We start from the raw sequence: 14,704 nt of genomic DNA, 5'->3' as shown, positions 1-14,704 counted from the left end.
GACACCAATCTCCCTTTGGCTCCTTCAAAAATCCCAGCTTTATAGTGCTTTGGACTCTGCCTACTGCCTCCCAAAGGATAGAAGAGACTGTGGTGTAATACTCCCCATGGCACTTACCACCGTATTATCTTTGAGGTATAAATCAAGGAAGATTTATTTTGCCTCCCGGTTTTGTTTCCCTCTTGTTACAGTGTTGAAGATATAAAGTTGCAGGGACAGTGGAGTAACACCTTTTAAAAAAAAATGCCTGAAGCTTGAGCAACACTGGCTAATTTTCTTTTGTGGTTTGTTCACTGAAGATGTAGGAACACATTACTGGTCCTGTGGCTGCCAGACATGTTCCTGAGAGCTCCAGGAGGGAAGGACCTGGGACATTGCAACTGAATTTCCAAACTATAGGGATTTAAATGAGGCCTTATGAGTTTCAGCAAAAATCCAATTTCATACCTGGCACAGGGAGAACGTTTGTAAGGGCTCAAAGGCTGGTGGGATCCAGGTAAGCTACGCCAGGTGGTTATTGTAATGTGCATGTGTTGGACTAATTGAATAGCTGCTGCTTTTCCCTTCTTCCATGTGGTTTGATTAGTAGTAGGGACTATTACTGTAGTAATGAGTAAGGGCACTCGTTCATTGTTTTAACATTGAATTAAGGCACTGGCCGTTCATATTGTTTAGCAGCTGGAATTGATGGCCATTTAAAATCTGACACTGAAGATATATATTAAACATAAGCTAAGTACCCACTTCAGTCTGAACTTAGCTTTACGCACATGCTTACATCCCCTTGAATTTAATGGAACTTAAGTACTCGATTAAATGGTTTGCTGAATTGGTCCCAAATTCTGTTCTCAGTTACACTAAGTAAATCAGGAGTAACTACTGAAGTTACACCAGTATAAATGAACGAAATTTGGCCCATGGTGTGTTGGATCAATTTTCCATTTTGAAAAAGTGTCTTAACTCAGTAGTTACTAAGTATGGAGTATATTTTAAGAGCTTCAGGTGATGGAAATTGGCCATTGCACTCAGTGGATGTATGCCAATTTACCCCAAGTGAGGATGTGGCTTATATGGATTAGCCATGCATTCACATTTGCTTTCCCTTAAGGCCTGATTCTGATCTCATACACTGCTGTAAAGCAGGAGTAACTCCACGGTAGTTCGTGGAAGTAAACGGGCATAAAACCACATCAGGAAGATCCCAAGCAACCCTGCAGGGTACAGTTGAAGCCAAATGCGTTATCAGTGCACAGAAATCCTGGTACGCTTACAGGCACAAAATATGTTCTTTATTGTGAATTTTGCAAAGACACGATTAAGCAACAAAATATACATTTTTGAACCTTTAGAATTAGTTTTTATACATAACAAATACAATATGCTACCATAGCAATAAATTAAATGTACATTATTTACACAAACATAGGTAACCAGAAACTCTACAAAGCATCACCTCTCTACAAAAAAATAATTTTTATGTCAGATACATTTCATTAAGAATTTTTTTCCCCCACACTGTTACCTCTCATCACATTCTATTGTTTAGAAAACCCTTTGCAGGATTTTATACAGTACTACATTCACGACCAAAAAAAACTGAAAGCATGCGTTAAGATTTGGAGAGAAAAAAAGAAACTTAACTATTTAAAAATGAAACCGAATTTTGAACTTAAGCCCCAAAGGGTCTGATCTGCAGAGGTGCTGAGCCCCCACAATGTCCATTGACTTCAATGGCAGTTGTATGTGCTAAGTACCTCTCACAATCAGCTGAAAAATCTTTGGCACAGATCCTCAGCTGGCGTTAATGTGTCCATTTACACCGTCTAGCTGTTTGGCCCTTCCTCTCGACAGTAACCAAAGCCCTAGTTCTTAAAGCAGTTAAATATGTGCTTAAGTACATCCCTGTTCACCAAAGCACTGACGGTCCATGCTTTCTGGGAGACGTATGCAGGAAAGCACTTACGTACATGTTGTAAGTGTGTGTACACAGTTGCAAACCAATCCCCTTTCTGCTATTGAAACAGCAGAATATTGAGAGGCAGGACTCAATTCTCCATTCCATTCAGCACTTGAGATTTCCTGTCTGCAATGTGGATTGATTGCAGATTACATATTTGGGGTGGGGAGGTTTCAGAGGCTCAACAACTTAGGAGCAGAAGCCCCACAGACTTTCAATTTGACTCATGCTGCTAACCCCCTTAGGAGCTTTTGAAAATCCCCCCTCTTCTTCTCTGTCTAGAGTCTCCAGGGCCCTGTGTGGACGTTCTGGGCAGGTAGAGAGTGCAGTATGTGCTGCAGATTAGAGAAGAGAATTCCTTCCCCTTCGTGCTCAAATAAGTGGTGGAAAAGTTAAAGCATAAAATAAAATGATTCCCAATTTGCAGAGCAGGCCTTCATTGAAGTCAGTGGAGCTGTGCTGATGTACACTAGCTGAGGATCTGGCCCTGAATGTCTTATTAAATAAATATACAGTGTTTGCACTTCCACAGTACCCATGTTAATACAGTAAAATCAGTGCAAGGTGGTAAGATAGGACGACAGTGTTCTGGTGTCTATCTGCACTTGGAGTTTGTCCCATAGCGATCCCTATTTTTTGTTGACCATGTGAAGAATGACAAAAATATCTCGTTTCTGCTTTCCGAGTCCCATTTTTCACTCCAACTGAAAAATTGCACGGTCTTAGAATTTAGTGTATTAACTAGAACTACTGAGGGTTTCCTCTAATGTCTTATGTAGTTCTTGTCGTCCCAAAACACTTTGCAATATATACTGCTGTGTAGATGCCTCTGGGGTGTAGCACAGCAGTTTCGGACAGAAGTGAAGAAGAATACCATTCCCACTTAAAACTTCAAAGGAACGTAAGTAGACAGAAAGTAATTGTACTGGAATGGGGCCAGGACAGCAGCATTAAAACCTCTACTCTTGTAAAATGCTCCACGGGATCTTTAATGATCACAAGTGGTGAGGGGGTAAAAAGTATCTAAGACTCATCAGGCTTAAACTCCTGACATGTTTGGGTACTTTTGAAAACTTAACCTGAAGACCTTAATTCTCCATCTCCTCTGAAATTCTGTGGGATTGGTATGGTGAAGATGAGTCCACTTCACTGTATTTCTCTCACTTATTTTCAGACTTTCCCATCTGCCTGGCTTTAAATTGCATTCAAACAACTTTTACAGAAAGTCACAGTCTCTAATGAAATACCCCAAGACATCATGTCTTGTGCTTAAAGATCTTGACAGAGAGCAACGCTAAAGATGACTTGTGTAGAATCAAAGCAGCCCCTTGAAATACCAAAAAAACCCCTACCAGGTGACATTTTGGTATATGGCTTAAGGAAATTGATCAAACCATATCTAAGGGAAAGAGTGGAGAAAATATGTACACACATATGAGCTCTGACTTTTTAAAATGTTTTGAACCTGAGACATCTGTACCTATCTATACATACTGCTGCAAAACAGGACTTAAGAGACAGTGCTTTTTCCTTATTTAAACAAAATACTCATTTTTAAAATTTAAATTCCATTCAGAGAAATTAAAGGAGAAAACATTCTGAATTTTGGTTAGTTGTTACTAGTATTTCATTCTGCAGAGAGCTGTACTTTTAAAGAAAAACACTCTCTCTGTTCTCAGAGAAAATAATCAATAAAATTTGTCTCTTGCCCTTTACTTCCTCTGCTGTTATAGTTACAAGCTCTTATATGGCAATTAGTTTTATTTTAAATTGGCAAACTATGTGTAGGCACCGGCAGCACCTGTAAGTATCTGTTTTATTAAACCAAAATATGCAGTGTGCTGCTGATGGAAAATGAACATTTGGTTCTACATACTGTGTGTTTACCTCAACCAAAATTTCAGACTCTTTCCAAAGGCCAGGCAAGCTTGTGTCCAAGTTACCATAGCACTTTGCCAGCATGGTGTTAGATCCTTCAACGGTGTAGAGCCAGTACAGTTTGATTCATGTCAAAGGAACTACACTGAAGTGTACCAGCTGAGATGGATTTGCCTGTGGACAGCACTCCCCCTGCTGTGGGCTGCTTGAAAATACGGCTCCTCAATTTGTTATGCCCACATGTATTTTACACTTTCCTCTGTCACATTATGATTGTGATTGGAGAGGTTCCTAATTCTGCACTTATAACCACAAATTAGACACCAGAGACCCATTTGGGACACTTCAGCCCCTCAAATGTAAAAGTGGATGCCCTAACCTCTGGCACCAAAGTATGAACATTTTCTTTCCACATGCAAGTGAAGCCCCTCATTTAATGAGGCAGTGTTAGTGAATCAGCTGGATTAATTTAAGGAAAAAAATGTTTTTCGCACTGTGCAAAATGACAACATTCTTTTTAGCGTGCTAACAGCATGGGCCTCATCCCTGAGCCCTCTAGTGGAAAGACGCCCTTTGGATGGGGCCTCCATAAGAACAAAAAAAGGAAGCTGGCTACATTTTATGGAAATCGATAGAGGTATTTAGAGTTCCTGATATCAAAATCAAAGTAGTAACTTGTACCCACCACCAGAAATGACGTACGAGCTGTCATGCACGGGAGGGGAAAAGGACCACAAAGTGCATTTAGCTCCACCAGTATTTTCATACAAAATATGAAATGATAGTACATTATTTTCCCATAAAAGAAGCTTTAAGCAACTCTTTGCGATAGAAATTACACGGTCTTTTCCCCCATTTTTGGAGGAACAAGGCAGGTACTGAAAAGTCGTTCACATGAAACTCAAATTTGATATGTGGGGTCCAATTCTCACATGCTGTAAGGCTGGAGCATCACCTGCTGACCCCAGCTGAAGATCTGGCCCACAAAATTCAGTGGGTGCTTTTGAGATCTACTTAGTAGTCAGAATCCCCACGCCCCAGTTGTAGCTGAAGTCACTCCATCTGGGGCAGGGGAAAAGGTATTTAAATTATATAAGGCACTTCCCCTCTCGCTGCAATTCAGCTGCTGATAAAATGAAAGCGCCTCTTCTTTAATGTAATGAGTTCCTGTAGTACTATTGGAGATGTTTAATTAAACAGCTGGGCTCTGACTGACTGACTCTCCCTTGCCTTGCAGTAGTCACACACTGACATTTTACACTTACATTGCACTAGAGTAAAAGGTACAGGGCAATGGCCATACATTTAGACCCCTGGTGTTTGATTAAACGTCTACATTTGGTTCTATGGGAACCCTCAGGTCCTGGCAGTTTCTCTATGGCAATTGAGTCTTGAAAGGTGGCAGGTGACCTAAGTGCTGTTCCTTAACAAGGCCGTGTACTACTGATGCTATGTGAGGGAAGTGAAATCGCTTTCCATGAAGCATAAAATGGAAGGAAAAATTGGGGGCCTGACTCTTTTCTCACAATACTGAAAATCTGTTGCATCTTTATACAGCTTAAAAAACTGTTCTCCAATTTTTTTTGTCCCTTTTCTAATGGCAAACTTCCTTAACTAAGTGGGTGACGTGCAGAATCTTTGGTGATGTCTCCCAAGAGCGTGGTGTTGGTCATTCTGCAGGCTCTTGTATACTATCATGGCACCCATAAAAATACGAACCACACCGCTGCTGCCTACGTACAAGCCCTGTTTGCAGAAATCAGCCTTACCCCAGGGTGATGTAGAACAGTAGCTGGAGAGTTGTTTTGTGGTTATGAGAGGGTGGAGTTTGCTTAGTCAGCTCTCTCTATTCGGGGGGGGTCCCTTCTTCCCAGCCCTATTTTGACTTTGCACAGCTGCTTCCCCACAGCATGTGTCTAATCCATTACACAGCGAAGGGGATGAACTTCCTCTGAGTAGGTGGGTTACACAGTCCTGCCAAGCGAGTTTACACAAACAAACAACAGAAGTCTGCTTCTTAACGGCTGGAATCTATCCCCAGCAAGCAAATTACAAGCAAAGTGGCTATTCTCCAGCCCATATGTCCTCCTAAAGAGTGAGGGCCAAATTCTCTACTGTAAAATAGCAGAGCCTCCATTAATATTATTTCTAGTGTGGGAGTGCCTGGAGGTCCTATTGTGCTTGGCACTAAACAAACCCATCATGTGAGTCAGTTCCTACCCTACCAAGGAGGAAGGGAACAGAGGCCCACAGAAGTTACTGCTCAAGTTCATGCATGGGGCCACATCCACTCGACCACAGTCCCTCTGCTACTTACTGAACAAGGAAAATCATATGCTAGCTCAAAGTGATAGACACAGAGTTGCAATATGAAAAAGCCTATGGGAAACAGGAGGTGTTATTGAATTGTCTTTTTCCAGTGAAAGATATACCAGATGAACAACACTCATCTTAGGACAAATAGCTACAGTACAAACAAGGCGCACACGAGGTTAACACATTTCAGAGTACCAAGCGAGAGGGTGAAGTTGCTTCAAGTACATGGTAGAAAATGCATCTCCTGCTGCAGTGCAAGAATGGGTTTTGTCAGACAAAATGGGAGTCGAGTAACTTGTTTACCATTCTGAAAAGATGGGTTCTTGTTAGAATTACAGAAATTACTGCTAGGTGGCAGTTTCTTCTTGACTTACTTAAAGGTACAGCTGAATAGGTGAAGATCTCACAATGCAGCGTGGCAGTTGCTGTTAGTGTAGCTAATACGGTTTCCCATTTGATGTTGGAAGAGAAGAATTTTTCCCTTTGTTAGAACAGAAATAAACTGCAAAAAAAGGCAAAAAGAATAAAAACTTCAGAGATGCTAAAGGAAAAAATTCTCAAGAAAGGGTCAGTGACAGTATGAATAAGACGTGCCACTTTCAGAGTTTTGCAAAGCACTATGCGGCTGTAAAAACTTTCACCTCCAAGTAAAGGTATAGTCTGACCCAAAGCCAATTGGAATCTTTCAGTTGAGGTCAGCGGGCTTTGGCTCAGGCCCATATTACTGGCTGAAGGTAGTGATTGCTCTTAACATGGAAGGCCAGATTTTTCACAGGTGCTGAGCCACTCCAGCTCCCTCTGAAGCCACAGAAGAGTTAGAGCTTGCAGCACTGCTAACCCTAAGTATTGAAAACTCATGAGTCAGCACACACAAAGCAGGAGATTGGCTTAAAAATTGCCCACTTTAAAAAAATTATACATTTTGGGATACTTCTGGGGTTTGAGGCTGTTCACCACAACTATGAGGGCTAGAAACTTTTTAATGGAATGAAAGCTGAGGTTTTTGTGAAATAACAGGACTCCAAGAGCTGGGGCCTTAAGAAAAGCCACAACTGTCACAAGGCCTGCAATAAAAACATTGGCCTTGCAAGCTTCCCTGTGCAGCTCATCAGTATATTTCAACCTTGACTTGGAGGGGGCCACCTGTAAGCCGGAAGAATATCCAGACTCAAACTTCTGCACTTCTCTGATGAAACAGTTGTTGCCAGTTCTGATGGAGGCATTTTCTGCTGCGGCCACATGACTATTTAGAACTAGACTGAGACCCCCGACCCCCAGGTTATTACAGCCATTAGTTGAAAAACTGCTAAGGGTTGCAAAACAGTTCCCATTACAATTCCATGTTTTAAATGCTTGTAAAACATACCTGACGAGCTGAATAGTTCCATGCCTGAGCTCTGCCCAAATATTTTTTTGATTTTTTTTTTTTTTTTTTTTTTTTTGGCAGGAGGGATGTTTGAGCAACTTATTCAGCCTGTTATTTTTTCCAGTTATGAGCATGAACAAAACGTATCCTTATTCTCTCTGTAAAAATTCTAACCACTCCTTTAAAAAAACAATGCAACAGCTAAAACTGTGGACCTTGCCACAGTGAGATCTATTAGCCTGCCGAACAATCGCTCCAAAAGAGAATGATGGAAATCCCACTGGGGTCTGAAATCTGTGCTAGGATAGAACCCAAAGACATGTGCTATAATTGCATTGGCAGGGGAATGGACCAATCATCTTAGAGCATATTACAAAGCACTTACCTTTTACAAGTTCATGTTGTCTGTTGCCTGCTAGTGACTCTATATAAAAGAAAAAAAAAAAGCAGAACACGGATTTTTTTTCATACAAATAAAGGGACAGCTGTGTGTAAAAAGCTTTTTACCCTGCACCTCCTGTATTTCTTAACTTGAGCTACAATTGTCCCTAACGGGCCTCCAGAACAGGCTGGTAGGAAGGTCAGAAATGAGATTCACAATCGCTAGTATCAGAATGGGTGAAAAAAATAACAGCAAAAATGCTGATGAAATTTTTACAAAGATAACTTCAGCATCACAATTTTGAAGCATTTGGACCAGTTTTAACAGGTACCCCTGCGGATGTCGCCCAGGGACTGGCCATCAACAGACCCTCTGCTTCTCCCAATCCCTTTCTCTGCCCTCCCCTTTCCATAAAAGCAACCATTTTGCACAACTGAGCCACCTGACCCCAGAAGAAACCAAGAAGCCCATTTGGGAGTGCCGTGCTTTGGTGACTGTTGTCAGCATTTCCCGGGCTGGGGTGTGGCAATTAACACTGGCATGTATGATGCTGCCTCTGGGAACCCATTGTAAGAGACTGTTAACATGTGCTAGGAGCACATGTAATTTAGTGTGAGGGGGCCAGGGGAGATGTGTGTGTATATGAGACCCCGTCTCTTTTGTTATGGGGCTTACACACAGAACAATGCTCATGCCTCGGCCTCAGATGGGAACTTCTCCCCTCAGGTTCTGTTCTGGAGCAACCAGCGAGTTGCCCGCTCTGTAGGTTTGGTGGTGGTGGTCGCATGGTCTTCCCGCTCTGTATGCTCCTTTTCTTCGGGGCTACTGTGAGATATCCTTAGACATAGGGCTGCATTCTCTGGTCTGCTAGAATCACATTGTGCTATGGGAACGCTCCACTGCCTCCTGAACTAGCTGTCCCTCCTACACCTGGCGTGAAGGAGCATGTCAAGGTATCCCAGGGCATTGAACTGCTGTACCTCATTCTCCACAGGCATAAAGTGGTTTACAGAAGTTAGAGTAGGACCCCCACTTGCCTGCTGCTGAGGATCAGGGCGCTGCAATTGGCTCCCAGTGGCTGCTAGTCTCTAGCCAAGCACAGTTCGGCCATAGTGGCCAGTTGGAGCTGTAACGCGTTCAGTGTGTGAGACCCTGCTGGTTACACTAACAGATACGTACCGTGCTGGGACTGGCGTGGCTAAGCTTATCAAAGCGAAACTTTAGATTGGACCTCGGAGAGTTTCTGCTCTTTATATCTGTCAGGAAACAAATCACCAAAAAAAAAAAAAAAAAAAAAATCAATAAACCAGTATTTGTTGAAGCTATAATCTTGACTGCACCTCGACCAGCCCAACCAGCCAGTCAGTTGAATGGATTCCCAGTGGTTTTATCAATTATTTCATTCGTTTTTTTCTAAAGGTTGTGCAAAACTTCCACATTAAGTAATCCTCTTGAATGGAGTAAATTGATGCTTAATTATATCCCATAATATTTCTGAGAAATGTCACTAATAAATGACCGATCTAGGAAATGCATGGCACGGGTTTCAGTTTGCTAAGGGGACAAATATGAAATACCAATTTTGAACACAGAGAATGGCTGTTTTAATGTTGACAAAAGTAACTGGGCGTATGATGGGCACGTGGGTAGAGCTAAAGTTTCCCTCAGATTTTCCACTTCATCCTTCTTTTACAGCTGTTCCCTGTTACCAGTTACTAATTTGTGAATGGTTAAACTGAGATGGCTGTTTAGCCAAGAGCTAATATTCTTAACTCATAACTTCCCATTATGCATTTTGCACTTGTATCATTTCCTCCCACACTCTTTATGGGGAATGAAATTTAAAACAGTGGTAGATCTATGTGTGAGGAGAATATGACGCTGAAGTCCCGAACTCCTTGCCTGCACACACAAAATCTTCCAGAACAGAATGGTATTAGTGTCATTATTTTAATGAATTAACAAAGGTTCCCATTCTGTCACCCTTATAGTGAGTAGTGCCTTATTTTTGCTAGCGGTTCTATTGAAATGAATGGAACTAGTAGCAGAGTGAGCTTCAGCTCAACGTAAGCCTGACAGAATCATGCCAAAAGGAAACTTCTTAGTTCCTGGTTATGTTCTGAATCACAGCATTTTCCATGGAGCCAGTGATCTCATATGTAAGTTTCCAAGACTACTCTAGTTGCCAGTCCATTGAGAAGGAAACAAACCAACAACAAACAGCCACCGATACGCTTTAGTTATAAGAGAGAAATAGATTCCCTGTGCAGAATATAACATAAAAAATACAAAGTCTGCTAAACGGATACCCTGGTGACCAGGACCTGTCTGCAAGATACTTTTCAAGCCAAGATTTTAGGAAGAAGTTAGCATTTCATTCACTTTCCGAGGCTGCTTCTGCACAGGCCAATGAGGGTATGCCGACACTTCAGGTGGGAGAGAGCCTCCCACCCCGGGGCTTGGGCTGGTACGCTAAAAACAGCCATATGGACATTGCAACTTGGGCTCTCAAACCTAAGGGAATGGATGGGTTTGTCCACACTGCTGTTTTTAGCACTCTAGCTGAATCTCCGCTAGTGTGACTCTACCTGGGCTGGGAGGGGCTCTCCCACCTGCAGTGGAGACATATCCTGAAATATAATCGTTGATAGCGCCGTCAGGCTTCTATGGATCAGAATGAGTCATTCTATCTAACTAATTTTTAAGGGACTGATTCAAAGCCCATTGGAGCCAATGGGACTTGAGCACAAGTCTAAATTCTTTACTGAATGTATAGGATTACTTATGTGCTTACAGTCAAGCACTTGGTAAAGTGCATCTGCTGAACTGGGAGGGCCTGAAAAAACAACCATAAAAAGGTGCCTATTGACTTCAATAGATTTTGGTTTGGGCCCCTTGGGCCCCATTCTGTAATCCTTAGGCATGCTGAGAGAGTCAAGCTAGCTGTTTCCATTTATTGACTTCAATGGGACTGTTTTCTAATGTGAATAAGGGTTGCCAAATCAAGCCCTCAGTAAGGGTCCAATTCTGCAACCCTCACACATCAAGTAGTACTTATTCATGTGAACTGGCCCATTGATTTCAGCTGGATTTTCATATGAGCAGGCGTTGAAGAATAGGGCTCTCGGTAACAGTGACTGGCGATAAAATATTCACTGGAGATTAATGGCTGGCTGGGGAGGGGGAGGGGGGAGCGGCTGAAGTAATTTGGCTCATTGTTTTGTGGGTTATGTTTCAATGCACTGCCAGCAGCGCTATCACAGAGCTCCAACTAGGGCAGATTTTTCTTCACAGAAGAAACAATTTCCCAGTGCTGCCAGGGCATTGGAAAACAAAAGGCAACAGATGTTGGGGAGACCAGTGGCCTTTGCTGGGTTTCAAAAGAATGGACAGGCCCGTGCCAGTCTGTTCCTCCATGCCAGTGCTGAATGGATTGTGGTGTTTCTGTGGGGTCCAATGGCAACCTATTTGCCATCTCCTGTGGGACAATTTTTATCCAGAGAAGCCCCAAAACAAACCCTACCAAAACATCCTCCACTGCACACACTTCTCCCTCTGGGGAGAGGATCAGAGAATAAACACCACCTGATGGATGTGTAGTCATGTTGCTTAATGCACTACTGGTACTCAGGCACTATGGTGAAAGGGCAGCATAAGAACCTTATTAGAAGATGAAAGTGGAGCCAGATACTTGGGTTTCGTTCCATGGGAGGTGCTTAGGGTTGATCTTCCTAGAGATATTTGTACATTTGCCCAACAGATACAAGTGTCTGTCCCGTTCCCACGCTGCCACCCCATCCTACACACCTGTGGGACTCCTGCTCATGATCACCGGTGTAGCAGCAGCTGCCATGCTCGAATTCTCGTTGCTGGGAGAAGAGCCGTAGAAAAACACGTCCTGTTTGAAAGGCGAGGCTGTGGATGGCTGGCTGCCCTGTAGGCAGAGATTGAGCAAAGACTTTTTTATGGAGAACTTTCGTCAGTGGTGTTCTATTTCTGTCGCACTGCATCTGTGCTCAGCGCAGCTCCAGTCCGAGAGCCCAGGTGGGAAGAGCAAGGTTCTTGGGCAAGGTGGTATTGATGGAGCAAAGCCTGCTAGGGCTTAGACTTGCACAGCAATGTCCCCACAGGCCGCAATCAGGACTTTTGCACACCCTAGATTCAGTTCCCCTCTTGTGTATGTATATCAAGTGTGAAGTCAGTGGGGAGAGGCCAAACCAACGCAAGTGAGATCAAATTCTGGCCCAATCCTGCAGCCTGAATTCCCTTGAGCAGTCCCATTAACCTCAGTGTCAGGAAGGGCTGTAGGATTTGTTTTGTTTTTAATCAGTCTAATGCAGGGGTGGCCAACCTGTGGCTCCGGAGCCACATGCAGCTTTCAGAAGTTATTATGCGGCTCCTTGTATAGGCACCGACTCCGGGGCTGGAGCTACAGGCGCCAACTTTCCAATGTGCCGGGGGGTGCTCACTGCTCAACCCCTGGCTCTGCCACAGGCCCTGTCCCCACTCCACCCCTTCCCGCCCCCTCCCCTGAGCCTGTAGTGCCCTCGCTCCTCCCCCTGAGCCTTCTGCATGCCACGAAACAGCTGATCAGGAAGTGCAGGGAGGAAGCGGGAGGTGCTGATCAATGGGGCTGCTGGTGGGTGGGAGGCGGGCGGGGGGGGAGCTGCTGACGTATTACTGTGGCTCTTTGGCAATGTACATTGGTAAATTCTGGCTCCTTCTCAGGCACTGGTTGGCCACCCCTGGTCTAATGAATGGAATCTTGTAAGCTCCTTTGAAAACATAAAGGAACAGCTGAGTCACATGACAGAACACAGACTATTACCACCACGCAGCCACAGATGCTGCCTCATCCTGGCAGCAAGGACTGGGCACCTGCAGGAATGATCCGAGTCAGGCGACTCGGATCATCATATTCTTGGCCCTGCCACAGGTTCACCACGTGACATCTGAAAAATCACTTCCCTCCCCTGTGCCTCAGTTCACCCATCAGTAACATGAAGGGAATGATACTTCTAGGCACTTCGCTACCGGGGCGATGAGCACAATGTAAATACGAAGGGAGGGAGAAGAGCCACAGCTATAACTTGATTAGATTTCCACTGTCAATGTCATTACCAGCAAGATGTCTAGTTCTTGCTGCACCCTGCGATCAGTCGAAGTTCATGCTGCCGGGGTTCACTAGCCTACTACCCAAACGAGTTCATCTCAGTATACCCAGGTGTCTCTACACTAGCCGCAGTCACACCCCATGACTGCAGTGTAGACTTCCCCTGAGTTGTGCCTCATCATTTTACTGCACTGGCGACCAGTGGACTCTCTCCTGAAGTTAGGGTGAGAACTGCTATAGAATTTTTAGTTAATTGAGAGGATGGAAACTCATTAAAAACAGTGATGGCTAAAGATAAATAAAAGCCCTGCAGTAAGATCCATGACATGAGGCTGTTTAGATAAATGTACAACTATGTATCGCTATTATGGGTCTAATTCTGAACGCAGACCAGTGTAAATCAGGTGTAACTCAGTTGGAGTCAATGGACTTAGACAAGCAGAAGCAGGATCAGAAGCAGGCCCTACTGTATACAAGTGTGGTGGTATTTCAGTGCCTACCACGCTGTCGTATTCTTCCAAGGTTTCGCTCTCCCCTGCCGTGCTGCCGAAGCTGCTGGTACTTGATGAAGAGCGTGAGATGTTTGATCTTCCATTCTCTTTCAATTTAATAAATGGCCTAGCAAGCGAACAAGAAGAAAACAGATGATTACAGCACAGACAGCTTCATGCTTAAGGCTAGTGGGAGATGTTTATCCTTGATTCATTTTCTTGACTGCAATGGAATTACAGCAGGGATTAGTTTGGCCTGCTTTATAGTTTTAAATCTATACATAATCATTAAAAAAAAACATGAAGTTAAGTGACTTAGTGTATAAGACTAACAGAAACAAATGGCCCATGTTAATTCCCTAAATGCTAACCAGAACACTAAATATTTCTATTGATTTCTCTTCTGTTTTCCACAGATTCCTACTAGCCTCAAGTTTTAGATATTCTGCAGTAACAGTCCTAGACACTGCTTTTATTGCAATGCTGTGGTGTTTTGGACAATATCTGCAAAATACTGGTTGTTGGTTATTTTTTTAGTAAGAGAGTTCATGAGAGAATTATAGGTATTTTCACACAAGCAAGGGAGATGCCTGCTTTCGTTGTTTTTTCCTCAATACCAAATCTTATTTAAAGAAAGATACTATGGTAGGTTTGCTGTAAGTGAGTCATATAATAACTTCACTTTCCTCCCGTTTGGTTGTCTGCAGGCTCCTTACTGAACTGCACTGATATGAACTCCAGCATTAAGGAGAAGTATGCTGCGCCGACTCCAGCCTTTTCTCTTTACCTTTCTTTGTTGGGGCATATTTCAGGAGAGCTAGGGTTAGATGAGGTTTCTGATTTCATGTCTTGAGAAGAATGTCCCCCGTCTGGTGTCTTCTGTGTTCCTGAGACACTGTCACTGAGGGGCAAAGAACAGATTGGGAGGATTATACAAGAGACAAGAAACGGTTGGCCAAATTCTGCTCCCTATTAGGCAATGTAAATCCAGAGCAACAATTGCTGATTCAGGACCAGTGCCTGACATGAAACCCACTTATAAGGGATCCTGGCACCTGACTTGTGGCAGAGGAGATGTTGGCTATCTTGCTTAGAAAAGGACAACAGTATGCAACGTCTTTAGCATCAAACAATAGTTTCTAGAGTGCTGGCCAAACTGATGCATGGTTTAGGTGGGTGGAGGAGTCTCCTCTTCAAACGA

General features: G+C 43.4%; 1 protein-coding gene across 3 annotated transcripts in view; it reads right to left on the bottom strand.

Annotated features, from left to right (window-relative positions):
* Window positions 1-1,267: 1,267 nt before the first annotated feature.
* Window positions 1,268-14,704, bottom strand: part of RAP1GAP2 (RAP1 GTPase activating protein 2) — a 228,584-nt gene continuing 215,147 nt past the window's right edge. For all 3 annotated transcript variants that reach the window (XM_054008314.1, XM_054008313.1, XM_054008315.1), the window contains 6 exons: window positions 14,291-14,404; window positions 13,513-13,630; window positions 11,707-11,833; window positions 9,079-9,155; window positions 7,903-7,941; window positions 1,268-6,653 (listed from right to left, as the gene is read on the bottom strand). In XM_054008314.1, coding sequence (XP_053864289.1) covers window positions 7,933-7,941; window positions 9,079-9,155; window positions 11,707-11,833; window positions 13,513-13,630; window positions 14,291-14,404 — 445 coding nt within the window. In that variant the 3' untranslated portion in view covers window positions 1,268-6,653; window positions 7,903-7,932. The remainder of the gene's footprint in view (window positions 6,654-7,902; window positions 7,942-9,078; window positions 9,156-11,706; window positions 11,834-13,512; window positions 13,631-14,290; window positions 14,405-14,704) is intronic.

This window comes from Malaclemys terrapin, chromosome 18, assembly GCF_027887155.1.
Source record: "Malaclemys terrapin pileata isolate rMalTer1 chromosome 18, rMalTer1.hap1, whole genome shotgun sequence".
In the NCBI taxonomy this organism is placed as follows: Eukaryota; Metazoa; Chordata; order Testudines; family Emydidae; genus Malaclemys; species Malaclemys terrapin.
This window is presented reverse-complemented; position numbering and strand designations above follow the sequence as displayed.